At 36.3% G+C, this 18,963-nt stretch overlaps 1 protein-coding gene across 1 annotated transcript; it reads right to left on the bottom strand.

Annotated features, from left to right (window-relative positions):
- Positions 1–14,792: 14,792 nt before the first annotated feature.
- On the bottom strand, positions 14,793–17,591 carry LOC107941952 (uncharacterized). The gene is made up of 4 exons (XM_016875576.1): positions 16,401–17,591; positions 15,966–16,310; positions 15,457–15,780; positions 14,793–14,924 (listed from the first exon to the last, which is right to left on the bottom strand). The coding sequence occupies exons 1-4, from the start codon at positions 17,589–17,591 to the stop codon at positions 14,793–14,795; spliced, it is 1,992 nt and encodes a 663-aa protein (XP_016731065.1).
- Between the last annotated feature and the right edge of the window lie 1,372 nt (positions 17,592–18,963).

The following is an 18,963-nucleotide window of genomic DNA, read 5'->3' as shown; positions in this document are numbered from 1 at the left end:
AAGTCCGTTAATACCTCGTGTTTGACTCCAGCAACGGTCTCGGGTACGGGGCATTACAAAAAGTTTGAACAGATTTGTTGTTAGCTGAATCTAAAGAGAGTATTATGGGGGATTTTGATTGTTTGAATTGGTGGACAGGAGGGAATTTAGGAGAAAATCAAGGGGATGGGAAGTCGAGAGAGTGTTGGAGTCGAATGGAGAATGTAGGCACTTGTGAGTTCGATTTTGGGGAGTTTCGGGATTGGTTTTGGGTGTTTTGCTCGTTGATTCATTTTTGTCACTTCTTTTATTTTTATTCTTATTCTTCTCTAATTGTTGAAGACCATCTAGTGCAAGGGTTATTGGCCATGTTTTGGTTCGTTTCGGGTTAGCGTTTGGAGGTGTGATAACCCGAATTAGGGCCTAATCGGAATAGTGGTTTTGGGACCACAAAATCCAAGATAAAAATAATTATTTTATGATTATTTTGAGGTCTATGATATGATTGCATGATTGTGAAAAAGTTTCGTGAAGAAATTCTATGCATAAAGTGCTTAATTTGAAGTTAGGGACTAAATTGAATAAGTTGCAAAACTTGCATTCTAGAAGTTTCTAGTATGAAATTGCTTTGAAATATTAATTAGGAGGTCTTAAGTAGCAATTTGACCAATTTCTAAGTTTATGGACAAAAATTGGACATGGATGGAATTCTTGAAAGTTTTGTAAGGAAGGGAATTTTGGTCATTTGGATATTAAATGAAATAAAATGGGAAAAATAACACAAAAATGATCATCTTCTCCATAAGTTGCTGCTGAATTTTTCTCTCCACCATAGCTAGGGTTTCAACACTTTTAAGCCTTGATTGTAAGTGATTTCTATGCTCGTTTTTAATGTTCTTTACATTTTTGAAATCCTCATAGCTCGGTTTACCTATTTCCACCAATATTTTGAGCTAGAGTTTATATTTAAAATTTTACCCATGGATGATATGTAAGAATTTTGATGTTTTATGGTAGAATATGAAGTTTGAGATTGTGTTAAACAACTTTTGCTAAGTGATTTTTCGTAAAAACGAGTAAAATGACATAATCGGTAAAAATACCTAATATTCATAAGTACATATTAGAGTGTGAATTTGATGTTTCTATAGAAGGAAAAAATGATCAGCACATCATAAAACATAAGAAAATAGGATGAAGTTTAATTTACGAGTCTTGGGGCAAAAGTGTAAATATGTGAAAGTTTAGAGGCAAAATGGTAATTTTTCCAAAGTTCGTACTAGGGGCTGTTTTGATGAATGTGTGTATTAATAAATTAATTTGGTATTATAGATCAAGAGAAAAGAGATTCGAGTCGAGATCGGGGGAAAAATAAAGTTTACGAGGAATAGGCTCGACTATTCTCATTTTGTATCGAGGTTAGTTTATATGTAAATATTGTAATATAACCGTTATTTTAAATCATTTAATGCTATTTATACGATATTATGATTGTTATCATGCAATTCTATGCTTTGTGGTCATTGTTGGACAACATGCAAAAATTTTATGAATTATGTGAAAAATGTGAAAGACTACCGAAGTATCGTCATTAGTATTCCAAGGAGAATGGAAAAGGAGTACGAACGAGGAAAGTCCCGTTGAACCTTAGGAATATATTAGGATATTTGGGCATCCGAGCTCGTTGAGTCGAGTCCGAGTTCACTTATGGATGCGAATTCCGAGCTCGTTGAGTTGAGTCCGAGTTCGTGAGATGTAACTAGGCATCCAAGCTCGTTGAGTTGAGTCCGAGTTCGCTTATGGGCGGGTTACATGGTAGCTTGGCTACATATGTGGCACTTATGTGCAAACTTTCCATGTATCCGAGTTATATTCCGATGTGTTCAACGGGTAAAATTCTAGTGTAATGGAAGAATACTCAAGATGCAAGTGACGTATTGGTAAGTGTTATGGAATGGGCACTTTGGACAGATATGTACTTAACCCTCGGGTTGAGACTTGATACGACAACAATAATATGGTAAGATGATGAATGATGAATAGAAATGTGATATATGTTTTGGTGATATTATGCTAATGTTGGTTGGAATAATTGCTTTGTTAAGTTATTTGTTATTTGCATGTGGACTTACTAAGCATCTATGCTTACTCCCTCCTTTTCATTCTTTGTAGTTTTGACAAGTCAATTTGGAGATCGGGATGGTCGGAGGCACGCTCACACTATCACTGGACAATCGCGGTATAATGACTTGTAATTTTTGGAAATATGACATGTATAGCATTCAAATCATTTTGTGTGTATAATCTTACGATATGGCCCATGGATGGAATGAAAATGTTTGAGAATGATTAGCTATTGGAATGGATAATCAAGTTTATATATGATAACATGTATGCTTTATGTCTTAACTAAACCATGAAAATCCTTGGAAAGGTAAAATTTGCCACAAAATAGAATCAGACAGCAGCAGTGATGTGAATTTGAAAAATCACTTAAAATAGTAGAAATGGAATTAAATGATTAATAAGTTATGGAATCGAAGCTTTTTGTGTCTATTTTCATATGGAAGAAACGAAACATGTAAATGAGTTATATTTTATGAGATATTTAAGTTTTCGTGAAACAGGGACAGATCGATCTCTGAATCACATGTTCTGACTTTAAAAATTTTACAAAAACAATTAGGAGTTTTATCTTACATGTATGAAATCCTTATTTAGTCTAGTTTTATTAGAAATAAACAGAATAGTCATTGAAACTCTGTAAATAGAGATATCTAATTCGTAATACACAGGGGTCAGAGTAGCCGAACCCTGAAACAGGGGAGACTTTAACTAATAAACTGTATTAATTGGCCTGACCAAAAATTCTAGAAAAAAATTAGTAAGTATATATGAGTCTAGTTTCAAGGAAAATTTATGGAATTTAATTTTGAGTTTCGTAACTCAAGATATGGATTTTTTAGCAACTGTGACGCAGTTAGCCAGCTTGTCTGGAAATTCTAAAATAAATTGTTTGAGCTGTTTAATTAATGAATTAAGTCCGTTAACACCTCGTGCTCGACTCCGGTGATGGTCTCTGGTACCGGGGCGTTACAGGAGGTCCCTTGCCTTTCTTTTCATCGTTCTTTCTCCTACCCCTTTTGGCCGAATGCCTTCTATCCCATCCTTCCAATTTTCTTCAGATTATTACTTCCCTCTTTTGTTTAGTATACTTTGGCCGATTCTCTCTTCCTTCTTCCTCTCAATATTTCTTTTCCTTTCACCTTGTTCTTAGGCCGAATACCTCATAATTTCTCTCCATCTCTCTCTAGTTTCAGTTTTTAGGTAAGTGCTCTTGACTTCTCTTTTTTTTACTTCTTGCTTTCGGCTTTCTTCTCTTTTCATTTTATAGGGTTAGCCGATATCGTGATGATTTGAAGTGTGATAAGTTTTAAAAAATTTATAATTGACCGTTCTTGAAAACTAACTATTATCACGACAAAGGCAAGCGTACCTTATCGAATAGTAGTATAGCTTATGGCAAGACCGGGATGTCGAACCCAAAAGAACTAAAAGTACTAGTATTAACTTTCTTTTTATTATCTAGCCTAAAAATAAAGGGGTTTGTTTTATCTAAACTAATTACTAAACTAAGAATGCACAGAAAGTAAATTGAGGAAATAACTTTTGAGAAAATTGATTGATTAAGACAATACCCAAGGAAAAATCCACCTAGACTTCACTTGTTATTTGACTTTGAATCAGACGATTTATTCATTTGACTTGATCCGTAAAAATCCCTAATTTATATTATTATCTCCCTCGAGACTAACAACGTCTAACCCTAGGTTGATTAATTGAAATCTCTTTCTAATTAACTCCCTAGTTGTAACACCCCTATCCCATAACCGTCGCTGGAATAGGTAAGGGTATTACTGAATGAACAGAACATTACAGAACAATACAGAATAACAAATATTAAATATAATTAATATAGAGGCATTCATCAACAATTCATTCATTAAGATGGTCTACGAGACCTAAAACATACATTTAAGAAAGGTCAAAACTAAACCGAATACATTTAGAATTTTTAGAACTTAATCAAAAAAAAATTCAATTCTGTTAAGGTCACACGCCCGTGCAACTAGGCCGTGTGCCTTACATGAGCATCAAACACACCCATGTGAACCAGCCGTGCCAAAATAGAGCAGGCATACTGACTTTCACCCACGACCAATAGACACGCCCGTGTGCTATGGCCGTGTGATACTTGGCTAGCTACTGACTTATGCCGACGGCATATGACACGCCCGTGTGATTTTGACTGTGTGATTTTTAAGAGGTTACTGCCAAAAAAAAACGGCCACAAAGCATGTCCGTGGCCTTTGACCATGTGGCACAAAGCAGGCTTGGTTTAAGCCAATTTTGCCACCCCTTTTTGGGTTCAATCCTACAAGCAATAATATACAACAATCATACCAAAATTTTCAACCAATTCTATGTTCAAAATGGCCAGATTGCATTAGAACATAGCACATTACAAACATACACCAAAATTATGCACAAACTTATCATTGGCTAGCCAACTCTCATGGCATAACATATATTGATATGACCCTGGCCAAGGATGCCCTTGATTTCAGCTTGAATTCAGCTCCTCAAGCTCCATTTAGCTTGGTTCAGCTCACCGAATTTTATTTTAGCTCACATGAGCTTAATTCAGCTCGTTTGAGCTTGGTTTAAATTCAATTCAGCTCATTATTAGCTTTTAGCTAAATTAATTTTATTTGCTGGAGTTTTAGACCATTTAAATAAGCATGTAAATAAGTTTCATTACAGCTTTTAAATATGTCTTAATTTATTACAAGTGTTTAATATGTCTTGATTTGGCTGAATTAAAGGTGTCTAGATGTCATTTAATTTGTCTAAATTATTACATGTTTTAAATTTGTCCAGCCGAATTTATGTGTTATGATTTGTTAATATTTAAGTTGTCTCAATGTTATTTAGGATGTTCACATTATACTTTAATTTAGTTCAGCTGAATTTGCTTGAAATTAATTAAGTTCATGTGTGTTTTTAGGTACAGCCGAATGTGGAGATTCATTCAAGCTAGGTGCATGAACGTCTACTTACAATGCATGATGTGGGAACACAATTAAAGATGATTCATGAATGGGCTGGTTCAATGAACGTAAGGATGATGCATGAATGATTTAATACAATGAATGGAAGAATGCATGAATATTCACTTACATGCATCGGTTGCTGTCCATTGATCTCCTAAGCACCTATTCGGCCAAAAGGCATCTCTTGGAGTGTCCATTCACACCTTGGCTGAACCTAGACATGTCCATTGCTCTCCCATACATTCACCAAGCCTTCAAGTTCATTTCCTTAGCCATGAAGCTGCCCATTGAAGTACCATTCGGCCGAACATGGACAAGGACACCATTGGTCATTTTTCTAGAAGGTTCATGTCTTAATTTAGGTTCATTACTTAATCATTAAGTTCATGAATGGACTATTCGGTTAGCATAAGAAACTAGTATAAATAGTTTGTTGATTTCATTTGTAAGGGACTTTTTGTCAAATTTTTGAATGAACTATTGTTCTTGTGAGGTTACCTCCTCTCTTCTTTCGTTCGAGTCTCGAAGCGACTTATCTAGCTTGCTAGTGGTGTCAATCCGAACTCCATTGAACTTATCACCGAATCGGTGTGGCGTTCAACCATATTTTTATACCTTTGGTTCTTACCTCTATATAGGTATTGGGTCAAGGTTCGCTTCTATCCTTCATCAAAATTCACCTTAAGCAATATAAGACTCGGGGCAATACTTTTTAGTATTGAATCATTCTTAAAGTTTGAGTTCTTTATCCATTTCCATTTATTTATCATCTTTGTAACTTAATTCTTTGTTAAACCGAACCTATCTTTCATCAAACCAAAACCCATCCTTTGAACCCATTTTGCCTACCTTCCGCTTATAAAACATTCAAACTCCATCTATCTACAAATTTGAACGAGCTTCTCGTCGACGATCGGGCATCTTAAGTGAACCCGACTCCATCAATCGGGCCGGATCACATCATTTGGTATCAGAGCTACTAAAACGAGGAGCGCCGACGTTCGTAATAAGGCCGCAAGTAGGTTCGAAACGTGAAAAAAAAATAAAAAAAAAAGTTTGAGTTGTAATTTAATTTTTTTTCCCTTGTATTTAGCTTACTATTGTATTGGAGTAACAAAAAAAATCAAAAAAAAATTTTTGAAAAAAAAATTGATTGAAAAAAAAAATTCAAAAAAAAAAGTGAAAAAAGATCGAGCAAAAAAAAAGAAAAGGAAAAAAAGGGTGAGCAAAAAAAATCAAGTTAAAAAAAAGTGAAAAGTCTTGCGAGTTTTTATTTTTTTTTCCCTCTTATTTACTCCGATCATCAAGTTTCCCTTCCTACCATTATTTACCCATCCCAACGCCACACTTAGCCTTGATTTTATTTTGTTTAGCCTACCCTACACCCACATCATTCCTTTGTAACCTATTTTGAAACCGACCCTCAAGTAGCAAATTAAGTCTATCGAGACGAATTACGAAATTGTGAGACGAGGTCGAGAGGTAAAAGGCACGTGTGTTTTTACATCAAAGAAAAAGCCTAGAAGAGTGTAAACACGAGTGCGAGTGAAAATCATTATTTCTTTGTGAGAGATTGGTGAGGATTTTGAATTGGTGAGGTTCATTTACTATTTATTCTATCTTTCGATTTTCTAACATTTTCTTGAATCATGTCTCAAGAAGAATTCTCTACCGATGAATTTCAATACTTGGTGAACGAGATGGGCCGAATATTGGAGGAAAAACTAAGCCCATTAAAAAGACGTTTGGACCGAGTGGAGGAAAAAGCCCGACGGAAGCAAACTACACCGAGTCGAGAAATAGAGTTAAGTGCATCACGACGACATTATTCGAGAAGAGACACATATCAAGACTCCTATTCAACAAGGCTTTCGAGACCGCGAGAAGAAAACTTCGAGTCAAAAATCACTCGAGATGAGCGAGAAAGGACGAGCTATTCCTCGTATGCTTCAAAGAAGTCCTTCCCAAAGGATTGTTCTCGAAGAAATGGACGAGAAGCTTATGAAAATATTTTCTCTTTCTTTGAGCCAAATGATTATCTCTTTGATTCTTTCGTGTCATCCGCACATTGTAGTGAAAAAGAAAAAGAAATCAAAATAGTGAGTGAAAAAGAAAATGAAGAAAAGAAAATTGAAAAAGAAATTGAGATTGAGAAAAAAATTGAAAAAGAAAAAGATGTTGAAGAAGAAACGAGAGAAAATGAAGATAGTGAGCGAGAACAAGAAAAGGAGAACGAAATTTTAACTAACCCCCGTGATGTTTGTTTTTGTTCTGTTCCTTCTTTTCAGGTTCCGACAAATCTTTGTGACGAATATCAACTTCAATATCTTCCTAACGAGCGACGTTTTTGCATGACCAAAAAAGGTAAGGATGAAGTTGAAATCAAACCACACGAGCTTGAAGGTAAGCGAGGTAAGGAAGTTTTAAAAACCGAGTCATGGCCATCAAGTTTGAAAGTTGTTGAAAATGACTTTGTTTTAAAAAAATTCTCTTATTTTTATTCGATTAATTTCTATTCTTTGAATGTGGTTGATGTTGTTCGGTACGAACGACAAACTAAAGATTTGGTTTTGCATGATGACGGTTTTTCACGAAAGGCGATTAAATTCTTCATTTGTGACAATTTTGTGCACCAATTAACGCTTTGTGGAAAATCCATGAATTTGTGCAAGTATGAATTGATGAATGTAAAAAGTTTTAATTGTTTGTCCCTGTGTATGCAAAAATCCCATTGGTTTAACGTGTTTGGTTTAATGAAATTTTTGCTACATTTTGGCATGAATACTCAAAATCAAGTTTTTAAACCCGGAATCTATTTTGGTTCGTTTTATGGGAAAGTCAAGCTTCATCAATTTTGTGTGAACAATTTCTATTGTTTTGATAATTGGGTGTTGAATAAGGAACTGAGGTATGAAAAATTTGATTTCAATTTAAATTCATTCCTTAATCCATTTTTGTGGTTGTATTTGAAGTTCGCATTTCATTTCGTTAAGGTTAATTCAGCCACAGAGATTCGACTAGACTACATTTCTGAGGAGAGAAGATTTATGATGATTGACAAAGGTAAAAATGATCCTTGTTTTTCCATCCCTCGAGGTAAACAAGGTATGATTTACGATAACTTTAAAATTTCTCTGCCCTATTCGGTTGGTAATAAAATTTTTGTTGAAGAATTGGTTGTTGCAAGGAATTTAAATTGTGATGTGTTTAACTGTTCAGCTTTATTTAAAAATGATCTTTGTTTTACTACTTTTAAAGGTAAGGCTCATGAACTTTTTGAAACATCGTTGTTCTCTTTAGGTGGTGCCAAAGATTGTTTTGTTGATTTGATTCGTTATTCACATATTGGTTATGACTTGTGGAAACGATTTGAGGCATTTGATTGCCTTAGAACATGTTCATTTTCGTTTCGAATAATTGACGAGGCATTAACGAGTAAATTAGTTTGTTTGCATGGTTGTGAACATGTTGCTTTGCATCCGTCCACTCCCATGGGATTTTCTTATTCTATTTTGCTTGCATTTGGATTACAAATTTATTTGAAACCATTCTTGTTAACTCATGGTTATTCCTTTCAGTTGTCCCAATTCCAATCCATCCCGTTCGACCGAGGAAAGCTAAGTAAAAGTTGCTGCGATCGAGTGAACCAATGGCTCGACTTGAGGACAAGTCGTTCTAAAGAAGGGGGGAATGATATGACCCTGGCCAAGGATGCCCTTGATTTCAGCTTGAATTCAGCTCCTCAAGCTCCATTTAGCTTGGTTCAGCTCACCGAATTTTATTTTAGCTCACATGAGCTTAATTCAGCTCGTTTGAGCTTGGTTTAAATTCAATTCAGCTCATTATTAGCTTTTAGCTAAATTAATTTTATTTGCTGGAGTTTTAGACCATTTAAATAAGCATGTAAATAAGTTTCATTACAGCTTTTAAATATGTCTTAATTTATTACAAGTGTTTAATATGTCTTGATTTGGCTGAATTAAAGGTGTCTAGATGTCATTTAATTTGTCTAAATTATTACATGTTTTAAATTTGTCCAGCCGAATTTATGTGTTATGATTTGTTAATATTTAAGTTGTCTCAATGTTATTTAGGATGTTCACATTATACTTTAATTTAGTTCAGCTGAATTTGCTTGAAATTAATTAAGTTCATGTGTGTTTTTAGGTACAGCCGAATGTGGAGATTCATTCAAGCTAGGTGCATGAACGTCTACTTACAATGCATGATGTGAGAACACAATTAAAGATGATTCATGAATGGGCTGGTTCAATGAACGTAAGGATGATGCATGAATGATTTAATACAATGAATGGAAGAATGCATGAATATTCACTTACATGCATCGGTTGCTGTCCATTGATCTCCTAAGCACCTATTCGGCCAAAAGGCATCTCTTGGAGTGTCCATTCACACCTTGGCTGAACCTAGACATGTCCATTGCTCTCCCATACATTCACCAAGCCTTCAAGTTCATTTCCTTAGCCATGAAGCTGCCCATTGAAGTACCATTCGGCCGAACATGGACAAGGACACCATTGGTCATTTTTCTAGAAGGTTCATGTCTTAATTTAGGTTCATTACTTAATCATTAAGTTCATGAATGGACTATTCGGTTAGCATAAGAAACTAGTATAAATAGTTTGTTGATTTCATTTGTAAGGGACTTTTTGTCAAATTTTTGAATGAACTATTGTTCTTGTGAGGTTACCTCCTCTCTTCTTTCGTTCGAGTCTCGAAGCGACTTATCTAGCTTGCTAGTGGTGTCAATCCGAACTCCATTGAACTTATCACCGAATCGGTGTGGCGTTCAACCATATTTTTATACCTTTGGTTCTTACCTCTATATAGGTATTGGGTCAAGGTTCGCTTCTATCCTTCATCAAAATTCACCTTAAGCAATATAAGACTCGGGGCAATACTTTTTAGTATTGAATCATTCTTAAAGTTTGAGTTCTTTATCCATTTCCATTTATTTATCATCTTTGTAACTTAATTCTTTGTTAAACCGAACCTATCTTTCATCAAACCAAAACCCATCCTTTGAACCCATTTTGCCTACCTTCCGCTTATAAAACATTCAAACTCCATCTATCTACAAATTTGAACGAGCTTCTCGTCGACGATCGGGCATCTTAAGTGAACCCGACTCCATCAATCGGGCCGGATCACATCATATATATACAAATCAAAACTTAATTACATAGACATTCTAGCCTATACATGCCATACTTTAAAATTTACACTTTCAAGAGTACCAAAATGAAGTCGATAGTGTGGTGACGATCCTCGACTATCCCCGAGCCTTCACTAGCTCTGATATCTGAAAAATAGACAGAAATCACACGAGTAAACTACAAAGAGCTTAGTAAGCCAAATACAATTATTCTAACTATTAAAGCATATAACATGAAAGTCAATAGCAAGAATTCATAGCCAATTCATAGCAACAGAGTCTTCTGTATTCAGAAATTTAGTACAATACAAACTTACCTGTAAAGATTATACATTTCATATATACATTCTCATATCTCGTACTCTATCATCAGATGGTTCAGAAGTGATTCAAATAGTCATAATGGAGTACAACGCCGACGTCCCAGACGTCGTCTTACATGTAATTCAGTATCGATGCCTCTGTCCCTGACAGGGTCTTACATGAAATCTAATACAATGCCGATGTCCCAGACATGGTCTTACACATAAATCTCAAATTGAGGCCTATGTCCCAGACACAGTCTTACACAATATCTCTAATCGATGTCAATGTTTCTTTTGAAACATACAGAGTTTTTTCAAATACTAGCATATTATCTAAATTTACTCGAGATTCATTCATCAGGCTCTCACGGCCGTCCAATATAGAATATAACTAGTATATGCAACATTGAATCAATTTAACACGTAATCGTATTTTGACTTGCCTCATACAGATTTCAGACGGACACGAGTCGACTATTCAACTACTTTTGACTTCCCTCGATCTAAGTCCGATTTTCTTTGTTCTTGATCTAATACAATGCAAATTCCACCATTCAATTATTCATTTCATTCAATTTAATCCATATTCACACATTTAAGGCACTTTTCATTTTAGCCCTTACATTTTCACACTTAACAATTTAGTCCATTTTCGACAAAATCAAAAATATGCAAAATTCACCAAGACTTTAGCTTAGCCGAATATACATGGCTCCCATACAAGTCCAAATAACACATTTAATTCACAATTTAGTCCCTCAAAACTCATTTTTACAATTTAGCCTAAATAGCTCATTTCATAAAAAATTCAAGAATAAAACACAATAATCTCACATATATCTTTCATAATCCATATAAGAACACTACAAAGCTCATATAATCATCAATGGCACATTTTATAATCTTCAACAAAAATAGAAATTTAGACATGGGTTTTGAAGAACACAAAGCAACGATCACCGAAACGTAGAAATTATCAAAAACCGAGCAAAATAAGCTCACCTACTAAGACATGCACTAGCTGAACATCAGAATGCTTCAATGGCTTCTTCTTTATCTAATTTTTGACTGAACAAGGTGAAAATGCATGGCCATTTTATGTTTATTTTATTTTATTACACATTATACGCTATATACCAACTTTACCCTTTTTATTTACATGTAAAAATTCACCTACTAATGTCCATATTTGTCCACCATTAAAACAAATGGTATATTTGACATGCAAGGACCTTTATTTTAAAATCCAAGCTAAATAGGTGCTTTAACACCTAGCATACAACTTTTGCACTTTAAACAATTAAATCCTTTTTCGTAACTAAGCACAAAAATGGACAAATTAAATCACAGAAACTTTGCAGATATAAATTCACATATCACAAACACAGAAAATAATATTAAAATATTTTTTAGACTTAGATTTGTGGTCCCGAAACCACTGTTCTGACTAGGGTCAAAATCGAACTGTTACACTAGTGTTGCATTAACTCGATCTATGGATTCCCTTATTAGGTTTCACCCTAATCCGGCAAAATCTTGTCACCCTATCTCTAGGCTTGCAATCAACTCCGCTCAATTATGCTAGATCTACTCTTAGACAGTGACTTTTGCTCCTCTAAATAAGCACATCAAAACTTGAATCAATATCCTGGAATATTAAAACAAGAATTAAGACACATAATTAAGAACAAGTCAAATATTTATCATACAATTCAGATAATAATAACGAGATCCATCTTAGGTTTCATTCTCCTTAGGTGTTTAGGGGGTTTAGTTCATATTTATGAAAGAAAACATCTTAAAAGAATAATGATAACAAAACATAAAGAAAACCCAAGAACTCTTGAAGGGAATTGAAGGGAGATCTTCAGTCCGGCTTCTGAGATGGATCAATCGGCTTTCTTCGAGTAATTCCTTTCCTCCTACTTCGTGTCTCTCCTCTAATCCTCCTCTAGTGTGTTTAAATAGGCTTCAGAATGCCTAAAATCCCTCAAGAGTGGGCTTTTTCGAATAGTACTAAACTTGGGCTTGACAGGGACACGCCCGTGTTTGATTTCTTCAATCCATGTTCAAGGTTGTTAAATAGACACGGGCGTGTGGTCTACTCGTGTAACTCGTGCTCAATTCTGCTAAAAGGACAAGGGCGTGTAATTTGCCTATGTACGGAAGTCTAGGCCGTGTTAATTTCACATGTTGGTCCATTTTCTCTGTTTTCAGACCGTTTCTCACTCTTTATACTCTCCTATGCTCACCTAAGTATAAAACATGGAATTAAAGGATTAGGAGCATCGAATTCACCAAATTTAAGGAGAAATCATCCATAAATGTGCTAAATATGGGAAAAAAATATGTATAAATTGCGGTTTATCAAATACCCCCACACTTAAGCGTTTGCTTGTCTCAAGCAAAATCCTTAACTCACAATTAAGAATTCATTTTTCTTAACTTATAATTCCTATCAATAATGTCTCAAAATAATCCATAAGTAATCATACATTGAGAATTCAACTAGAAGAATATCAAAGTTTCAAACATTCTATGTTGAGTATTTTATCACAAAAACGTAGGTGTCTTCCCTCATCTAAGTGATTAGCTTTGATTCAAAATATCACAGAGTTTTAACATCCTCACTAAGGATTCACTCAAATCACTAGAGGTGTTTAAGGACAACATGTTAGGCACGCAATAGTCAATATGAAAAGTTATTACCATAGGCTTGCATGAAAGTCAAATCTCCACCACTATATATTGAGATGAAACATCAATCAAAAGGTATTTAGAGGGTTGTAACGTGGCTTTGGTTAGGGGGTGTGGTCACAGGCTAAAAGAAAAGAATAGAATCGAGATTGAATTGAAAAATTACCTAACTAGAAAAATAACTAATCATCAATTGAATACCAGTGAGCTTCTTCTCAGAATATGGATTTAAACATTTAAGCTCAAAAACAAAGAATACTACTAATATAAATGTATGTATTGTAATTTTAGATGCCGAATTTGAATGGTCATCTATGTGCCTATAAATATTTGTTTTCTTTCATTTGTAAAGGACTTTTGCTAAAATTGTTAATGAACATTTGTTCTTGTGAGGTTGCTTCCTCTCATATCTTGTACAAGTTTCGAAAGACTTATCTGGCTTGTGCTAGTGGCGTCAATCGTCTTGTTTGAACTTATCACCAATCTTGGTGTGGCGTTCACCTATCCATCTATCCATCTTTTCACCTTAACAATATAGGAACCGGGGTGACACTTCTTAGTGTTGAATCATTCCTGACGTTAAGTTCGTTTTCCATTCCCATCCTTCGAATTATTTTCTTATTATTCCAAACTGAGCCATTTAACCATCATTCATCTTTGCTACTGAATCGAACCTATTACTAAATTCACCCTACTTTGAAACCTTCCGCTTACCCGTATCTTTTCATTCACTTCTAGTTCTAAAACTCGAAGCACGAACGACTCTCTTGAATGACGATCAGGCAACTAAGTGAATTCGACTCATCATCCCGAGCCGGATCACATCAGTCGAATGGGAGGTGAATGGGCAGCTTCATGTATGAGCAAGCTTTGGAAGCCAATGGGATTGTCTAGGTTCGGCCATGGGATGCATGAAACTCCTAAAGGGTGTCTCTTGGCCGAATAGGTGCTTAGGAAACTCCAAGGGTCCTCCCACATGCATCGGTTGTACATGGAACTTGGAAGGGGCCTTGAACCTAGCCGTACATGCACTTGCATTGATTACCCGCATTCATGCATGTGTGCCGTCCAAGGGAGATGCACCTTTCAATATGCATTAACCTTCCATGTACATGAATGTACGTCCTCCAAACATTGAACCGGTCCATGCATGTATCCTCCCGTTCAATGAACATTCCCATTCATGCACCTTGCATTAAATGCCATGAATGTATCTTCCAAATTCGGCTAACCTACATAATTAAATAACATAATTAAATAACACACAACTATTCATATAATTATAATTTAAAATAATAACTAAATAACTTAATATCACTAACTAAATTTGAACACAATAATTATAAGTCAACTTATAATAAATTCAGCTAGCTCAAATAGTCAAAAACACTTAGTGAGCTAAATTGAGCTAGGGAATTTGGTATGAGCTGTAACAAACTTAGTTATAAGCTAGATTAATACTTAATTTATTGAAATGAAAAAGGAATGAGCTGAAATGAGATAAATTCGAGCTCAAACGAGCTAAAACGAGCTCAAGTGAGCTGATGGGAACTGAATGGCGCATGGAGGAGCTGAAGAGGAGCTGAGGTCGGATTGCAAAATGGTGCATGGAGTCTTCAAGGAGTTATTCTTAGCTCCTCCAACGTTATAGAGCTGGTTGTCATCCCAAATGCGCATCACAAAGGCTGATATAGTATCTTGAAGTTACTTGGTTCAAGCTCGGGTCATGGGACCTTTTGGCAGCTCAATAGATCCTTGGTGTGCATTCGAGGATGCCCCGGGTGTGCTCACAATCATTCCACCCGTCTTCAAAGCGACTTGTCCTCAAGTCGAGCTGACGGTTTATTTTGAAACAGGGATGCCTACTCGATCGTTCTTGGATGGATGTGTTTAGTGGATGCATCATGCCTTGCTGCAAAAACGTTTCATAACTTGCAACCAATTGAGAATCGTTACAAAGAAGAAACTTATTCAAACGGTCATGGAAGCAAGCCTCCTCACACTTAAGACCATCACAACAGAATAATATCAATATCCCATGTTCACTATCAAATAAACATATCTCATTCAAAAACTTAATGAACAAGGATTTTGAGAATATAATGTCCGTACTTCGCTTGTTCATTTCAAATTGTACTTGTGAAGTATTAGAACTTCGACAAGAATTCATTTGACATTTCAAAACCTGTATACGTCCATCATAAGCAAACAATGGAAAAGAAAAATTTATCTCATGTTTTTGTGCTCTTAAACTACGTAATTTGGACAGCAAGAATTCATCAAACTTATCAACTTTATGCTTATCAAAAGTCTTGTGTCCATCAACCAAAACAGTTATATCTTCATCATTAATGTTTTCTTCATCAATCAAGTTGGGCAAAAATGTAATAGAAATTCCAGAAACCTTACCTTGTTCACAAAAACAAGAATTAACTTTACCTTTTCCAATCATTACAAACCTTCTCTCTTCGGGAATGTATCGTAACCGCATCATAGGGCTTGAGTCAACCTGAAAAGAATTAGAACGAAGAAAACTTTGGTTAATCAAAACTCTTTTCTTTTCTTCACTCATGTTTCTTTGAATTTTTTTTCTCTCATTTTTTTATCACAACTCGTTTTCTTTTCTCTTTTAATTTCTTTTTCCTCTCGCATTCGTTCCAAAGATTGCTTTAACCATTGTTGATCCTCCACAACTTGTTTTAGTGTCAAAGGTGCCAAAGTAAAATTTCGGCCTTGATACTTGAAAGTATATTGATTTGCAAACCCATCATGCTTCACTCTTCGGTCGAATTGCCAGGGCCTCCCAAGCAGTATATGTCCCGCATGCATGGGCACCACATCACAAAGAACTTCATCTTCATACTTTCCAATTGAAAATGGAACAAGAACTTGCTTGGTTACCTTTAGCTCAATTCCATCATTAAGCCATTGTAGCTTGTATGGACTCGGATGAACACTTGTCGGCAAATCAAGTCTTTCAACTAGGAGGGTACTCGCAACATTTGTACAACTTCCTCCATCAATCACTACGCTACAAACCTTTCCACGAACAAAACAACGGGTATGAAAAAGGTTCTCTCGTTACGGATCAAGTTTGGTACCTTGCGAACCTAAGCTCCTCTTAACAACAAGCATCTCACCCTCGACCGCGTACTCTATTTCTTCCTCGGCATCGAAAAGGGTTTCGTTATTGTTTTCAACTTTTTCATTCTCCTCCTCCTCCGATTCAATATCGCCATTTCGTTGAATCACCATGACGCTCCGATTTGGACACTGACTCGCAATATGCCCTCTTCCAAGGCACTTGAAACATTTTATGTCTCTCGTCCGGTTTTGAGTACCTTCAACAGCCTTGCCTTTGCTATTTTCACCCGTAGGTTTGGTAGCTTTGATAGGTGCCTTAGGATCTTTCGTTTGGCTCTCCGTAGCATTCTTGCTAGTGCCTTGGTTCCATCGAGACACATTGGTGGTTGAATAGCCTCGGGCAGCACCTTTCTTCTTGAGTTGCTTCTCGATTTTGATGGCCATGTGGACCATATCAACTATCTCCACATAATGTTGTAGCTCCACAACATTGGCAATCTCACGGTTAAGTCCGGACAGAAATCTAGCCATAGTTGCTTCTCGATCCTCATCCACATTCGCACGGATCATAGCAACTTCCATTTCTTTGTAATAATCCTCGACACTCCTCGTACCTTGGGAGAGATTTTGGTAAAGTTCTCGGTGGTAGTGTGTTGGAATGAACTTTCGGCGCATGACAGCCTTCATTTCGGCCCAAGTGTTAATGGGACGCTCGTCATTTCGCCTTCGGGTTGTCGTGATTTGGTCCCACCAAATCATGGCATAGTCGGTGAATTCTATGGCAGCCAACTTAACTTTCTTTACCTCCAAGTAGTTATGGCACTCGAAAATGAGTTTGATCTTTTTCTCCCACTCCAAATATGCTTCGGGATCCGAACGGCCTTGGAACAGGGGAATTGATAACCTAATACTTTTCAAGTCATCATCGAACCTTTCTCGCTCTCGTTGTCCATGATGACGTTGGCCTCTCCGCCGGGAACTAACATTCGAACCAGCCTCGCTTTCGGCTTCACTTGGCTCAGAAACTTCGTCATCTCGAACATGCCTTCGGTCACAGTCTCGAGGTGGACTTATTGGGGTCCTTGCTCGTCGGCCTCTTCCCTCCACTTGATCGAGTCGGTCTTGTATCGGTTCCAACTTTTGATCAAACAACCGTTCAACTTCTCGAAGTAAGGCTTGCATATTCAAATCTGGCACATTCCGAACAGGTTGCCTTTCCTCCACATTTCGTTCCATAATAATTTTCAATAATTTTCAAATCCTCACCACAAATCTCACTAATCACTCGCAAAGAAAATTGATGAACACTCCACTCGTGTTTGCACTCATTTTTAGGCTTTTTTTTAACTCTCGAATGATCTCATACACTCTAGCCTTTTACCACTCAAGCTTACTCTCGTAACCTCGTATTTTGTTTCTTTTGGCTCGTCTAGGTGCCTTGGGGTCGGCTTCAAAATCGGTTACAAGGGATAAGATGTATAGGTTATGGGTAGGCTAAAAGAAAATTTTTCTTTGGTGTAGTGTGGCGTTTTGGAAATGGGGTGCAAAGTTGATGAAAAGAACACTTTGTCGATCGGGTCAAAATATAAACAAAAGAAGAACTTGATCACTTTACTTTTTTTTATAATTTTGTTTTTTTGTCTTTTTTTAATACTTCGCAATATCACTATTACAAGAGAGAGAATGAAAATTATAACTTGAATTTTTTTCACAACGAACCTAGTTCGATCTTGATACCAACGTCGGCGCCTCTCGATTTACAAGCTCTGATACCAAATGATGTGATCCGGCCCAGGTAGATGAGTCAAATTCATGTAGTTACCTGATCGTAGTTCGAGAGAGTCGTTTGTGCCTCAGATTTTAGTAATAAAAGTAAAATAATGGAATAGAATAAGCGGAAGGTTTCAAGAAGGGTAAGTTTAGTAATAGGTTCAGTTATGTGTAGCAAAGATGGGTGATGGATAAATGGGTCGGTTTGGTTACAAGAAGCAAAGTTGAAAGATGGGGGATGGAAAAATGAACTCAACGTCAGGAATGATTCAACACTAAGAAGTGTCACCCTGGTTCCTATATTGTTAAGGTGAAGTATGGATAGATGGATAGGTGAACGCCACACCAAGATTGGTGATAAGTTCAAACAAGACGATTGACGCCACTAGCACAAGCCAGATAAGTCTTTCGAAACTTGTACGAGATATGAGAGGAAGCAACCTCACAAGAACAAATGTTCGTTAACAAATTTGGCAAAAGTCCTTTACAAATGAAATCAACAAACTATTTATACTAGTTTCTTATGCTAACCGAATAGTCCATTCATGAACTTAATGATTAAGTAATGAACCTAAATTAAGACATGAACCTTCTAGAAAAATGACCAATGGTGTCCTTGTCCATGTTCAGCCGAATGGGAGGTGAATGGGCAGCTTCATGTATGAGTAAGCTTTGGAAGCCAATGGGATTGTCTAGGTTCGGCCATGGGATGCATGAAACTCCCAAAGGGTGTCTCTTGGCTGAATAGGTGCTTAGGAAACTCCAAGGGTCCTCCCACATGCATCGGTTGTACATGGAACTTGGAAGGGGCCTGGAACCTAGCCGTACATGCACTTGC

Source organism: Gossypium hirsutum, chromosome A01, assembly GCF_007990345.1.
Source record: "Gossypium hirsutum isolate 1008001.06 chromosome A01, Gossypium_hirsutum_v2.1, whole genome shotgun sequence".
Classification (NCBI taxonomy): Eukaryota; Viridiplantae; Streptophyta; class Magnoliopsida; order Malvales; family Malvaceae; genus Gossypium; species Gossypium hirsutum.
Note: the sequence above shows the minus strand (reverse complement) of the source record. Positions and strands in the feature narration are given on the sequence as shown.

Excerpts from the sequence above, each read along its gene's own strand:
- LOC107941952 (XM_016875576.1), bottom strand. The coding sequence starts at position 17,591 with ATGGAACGAAATGTGGAGGAAAGGCAACCTGTTCGGAATGTGCCAGAT. Across the intron at positions 16,311-16,400 it reads CGGTCGAGGGTGAGATGCTT|GTTTGTAGCGTAGTGATTGA; the intron begins GTTGTTAAGAGG and ends GTTCGTGGAAAG. Across the intron at positions 15,781-15,965 it reads CACCTTTGACACTAAAACAA|GTTGACTCAAGCCCTATGAT; the intron begins GTTGTGGAGGAT and ends AATTCTTTTCAG.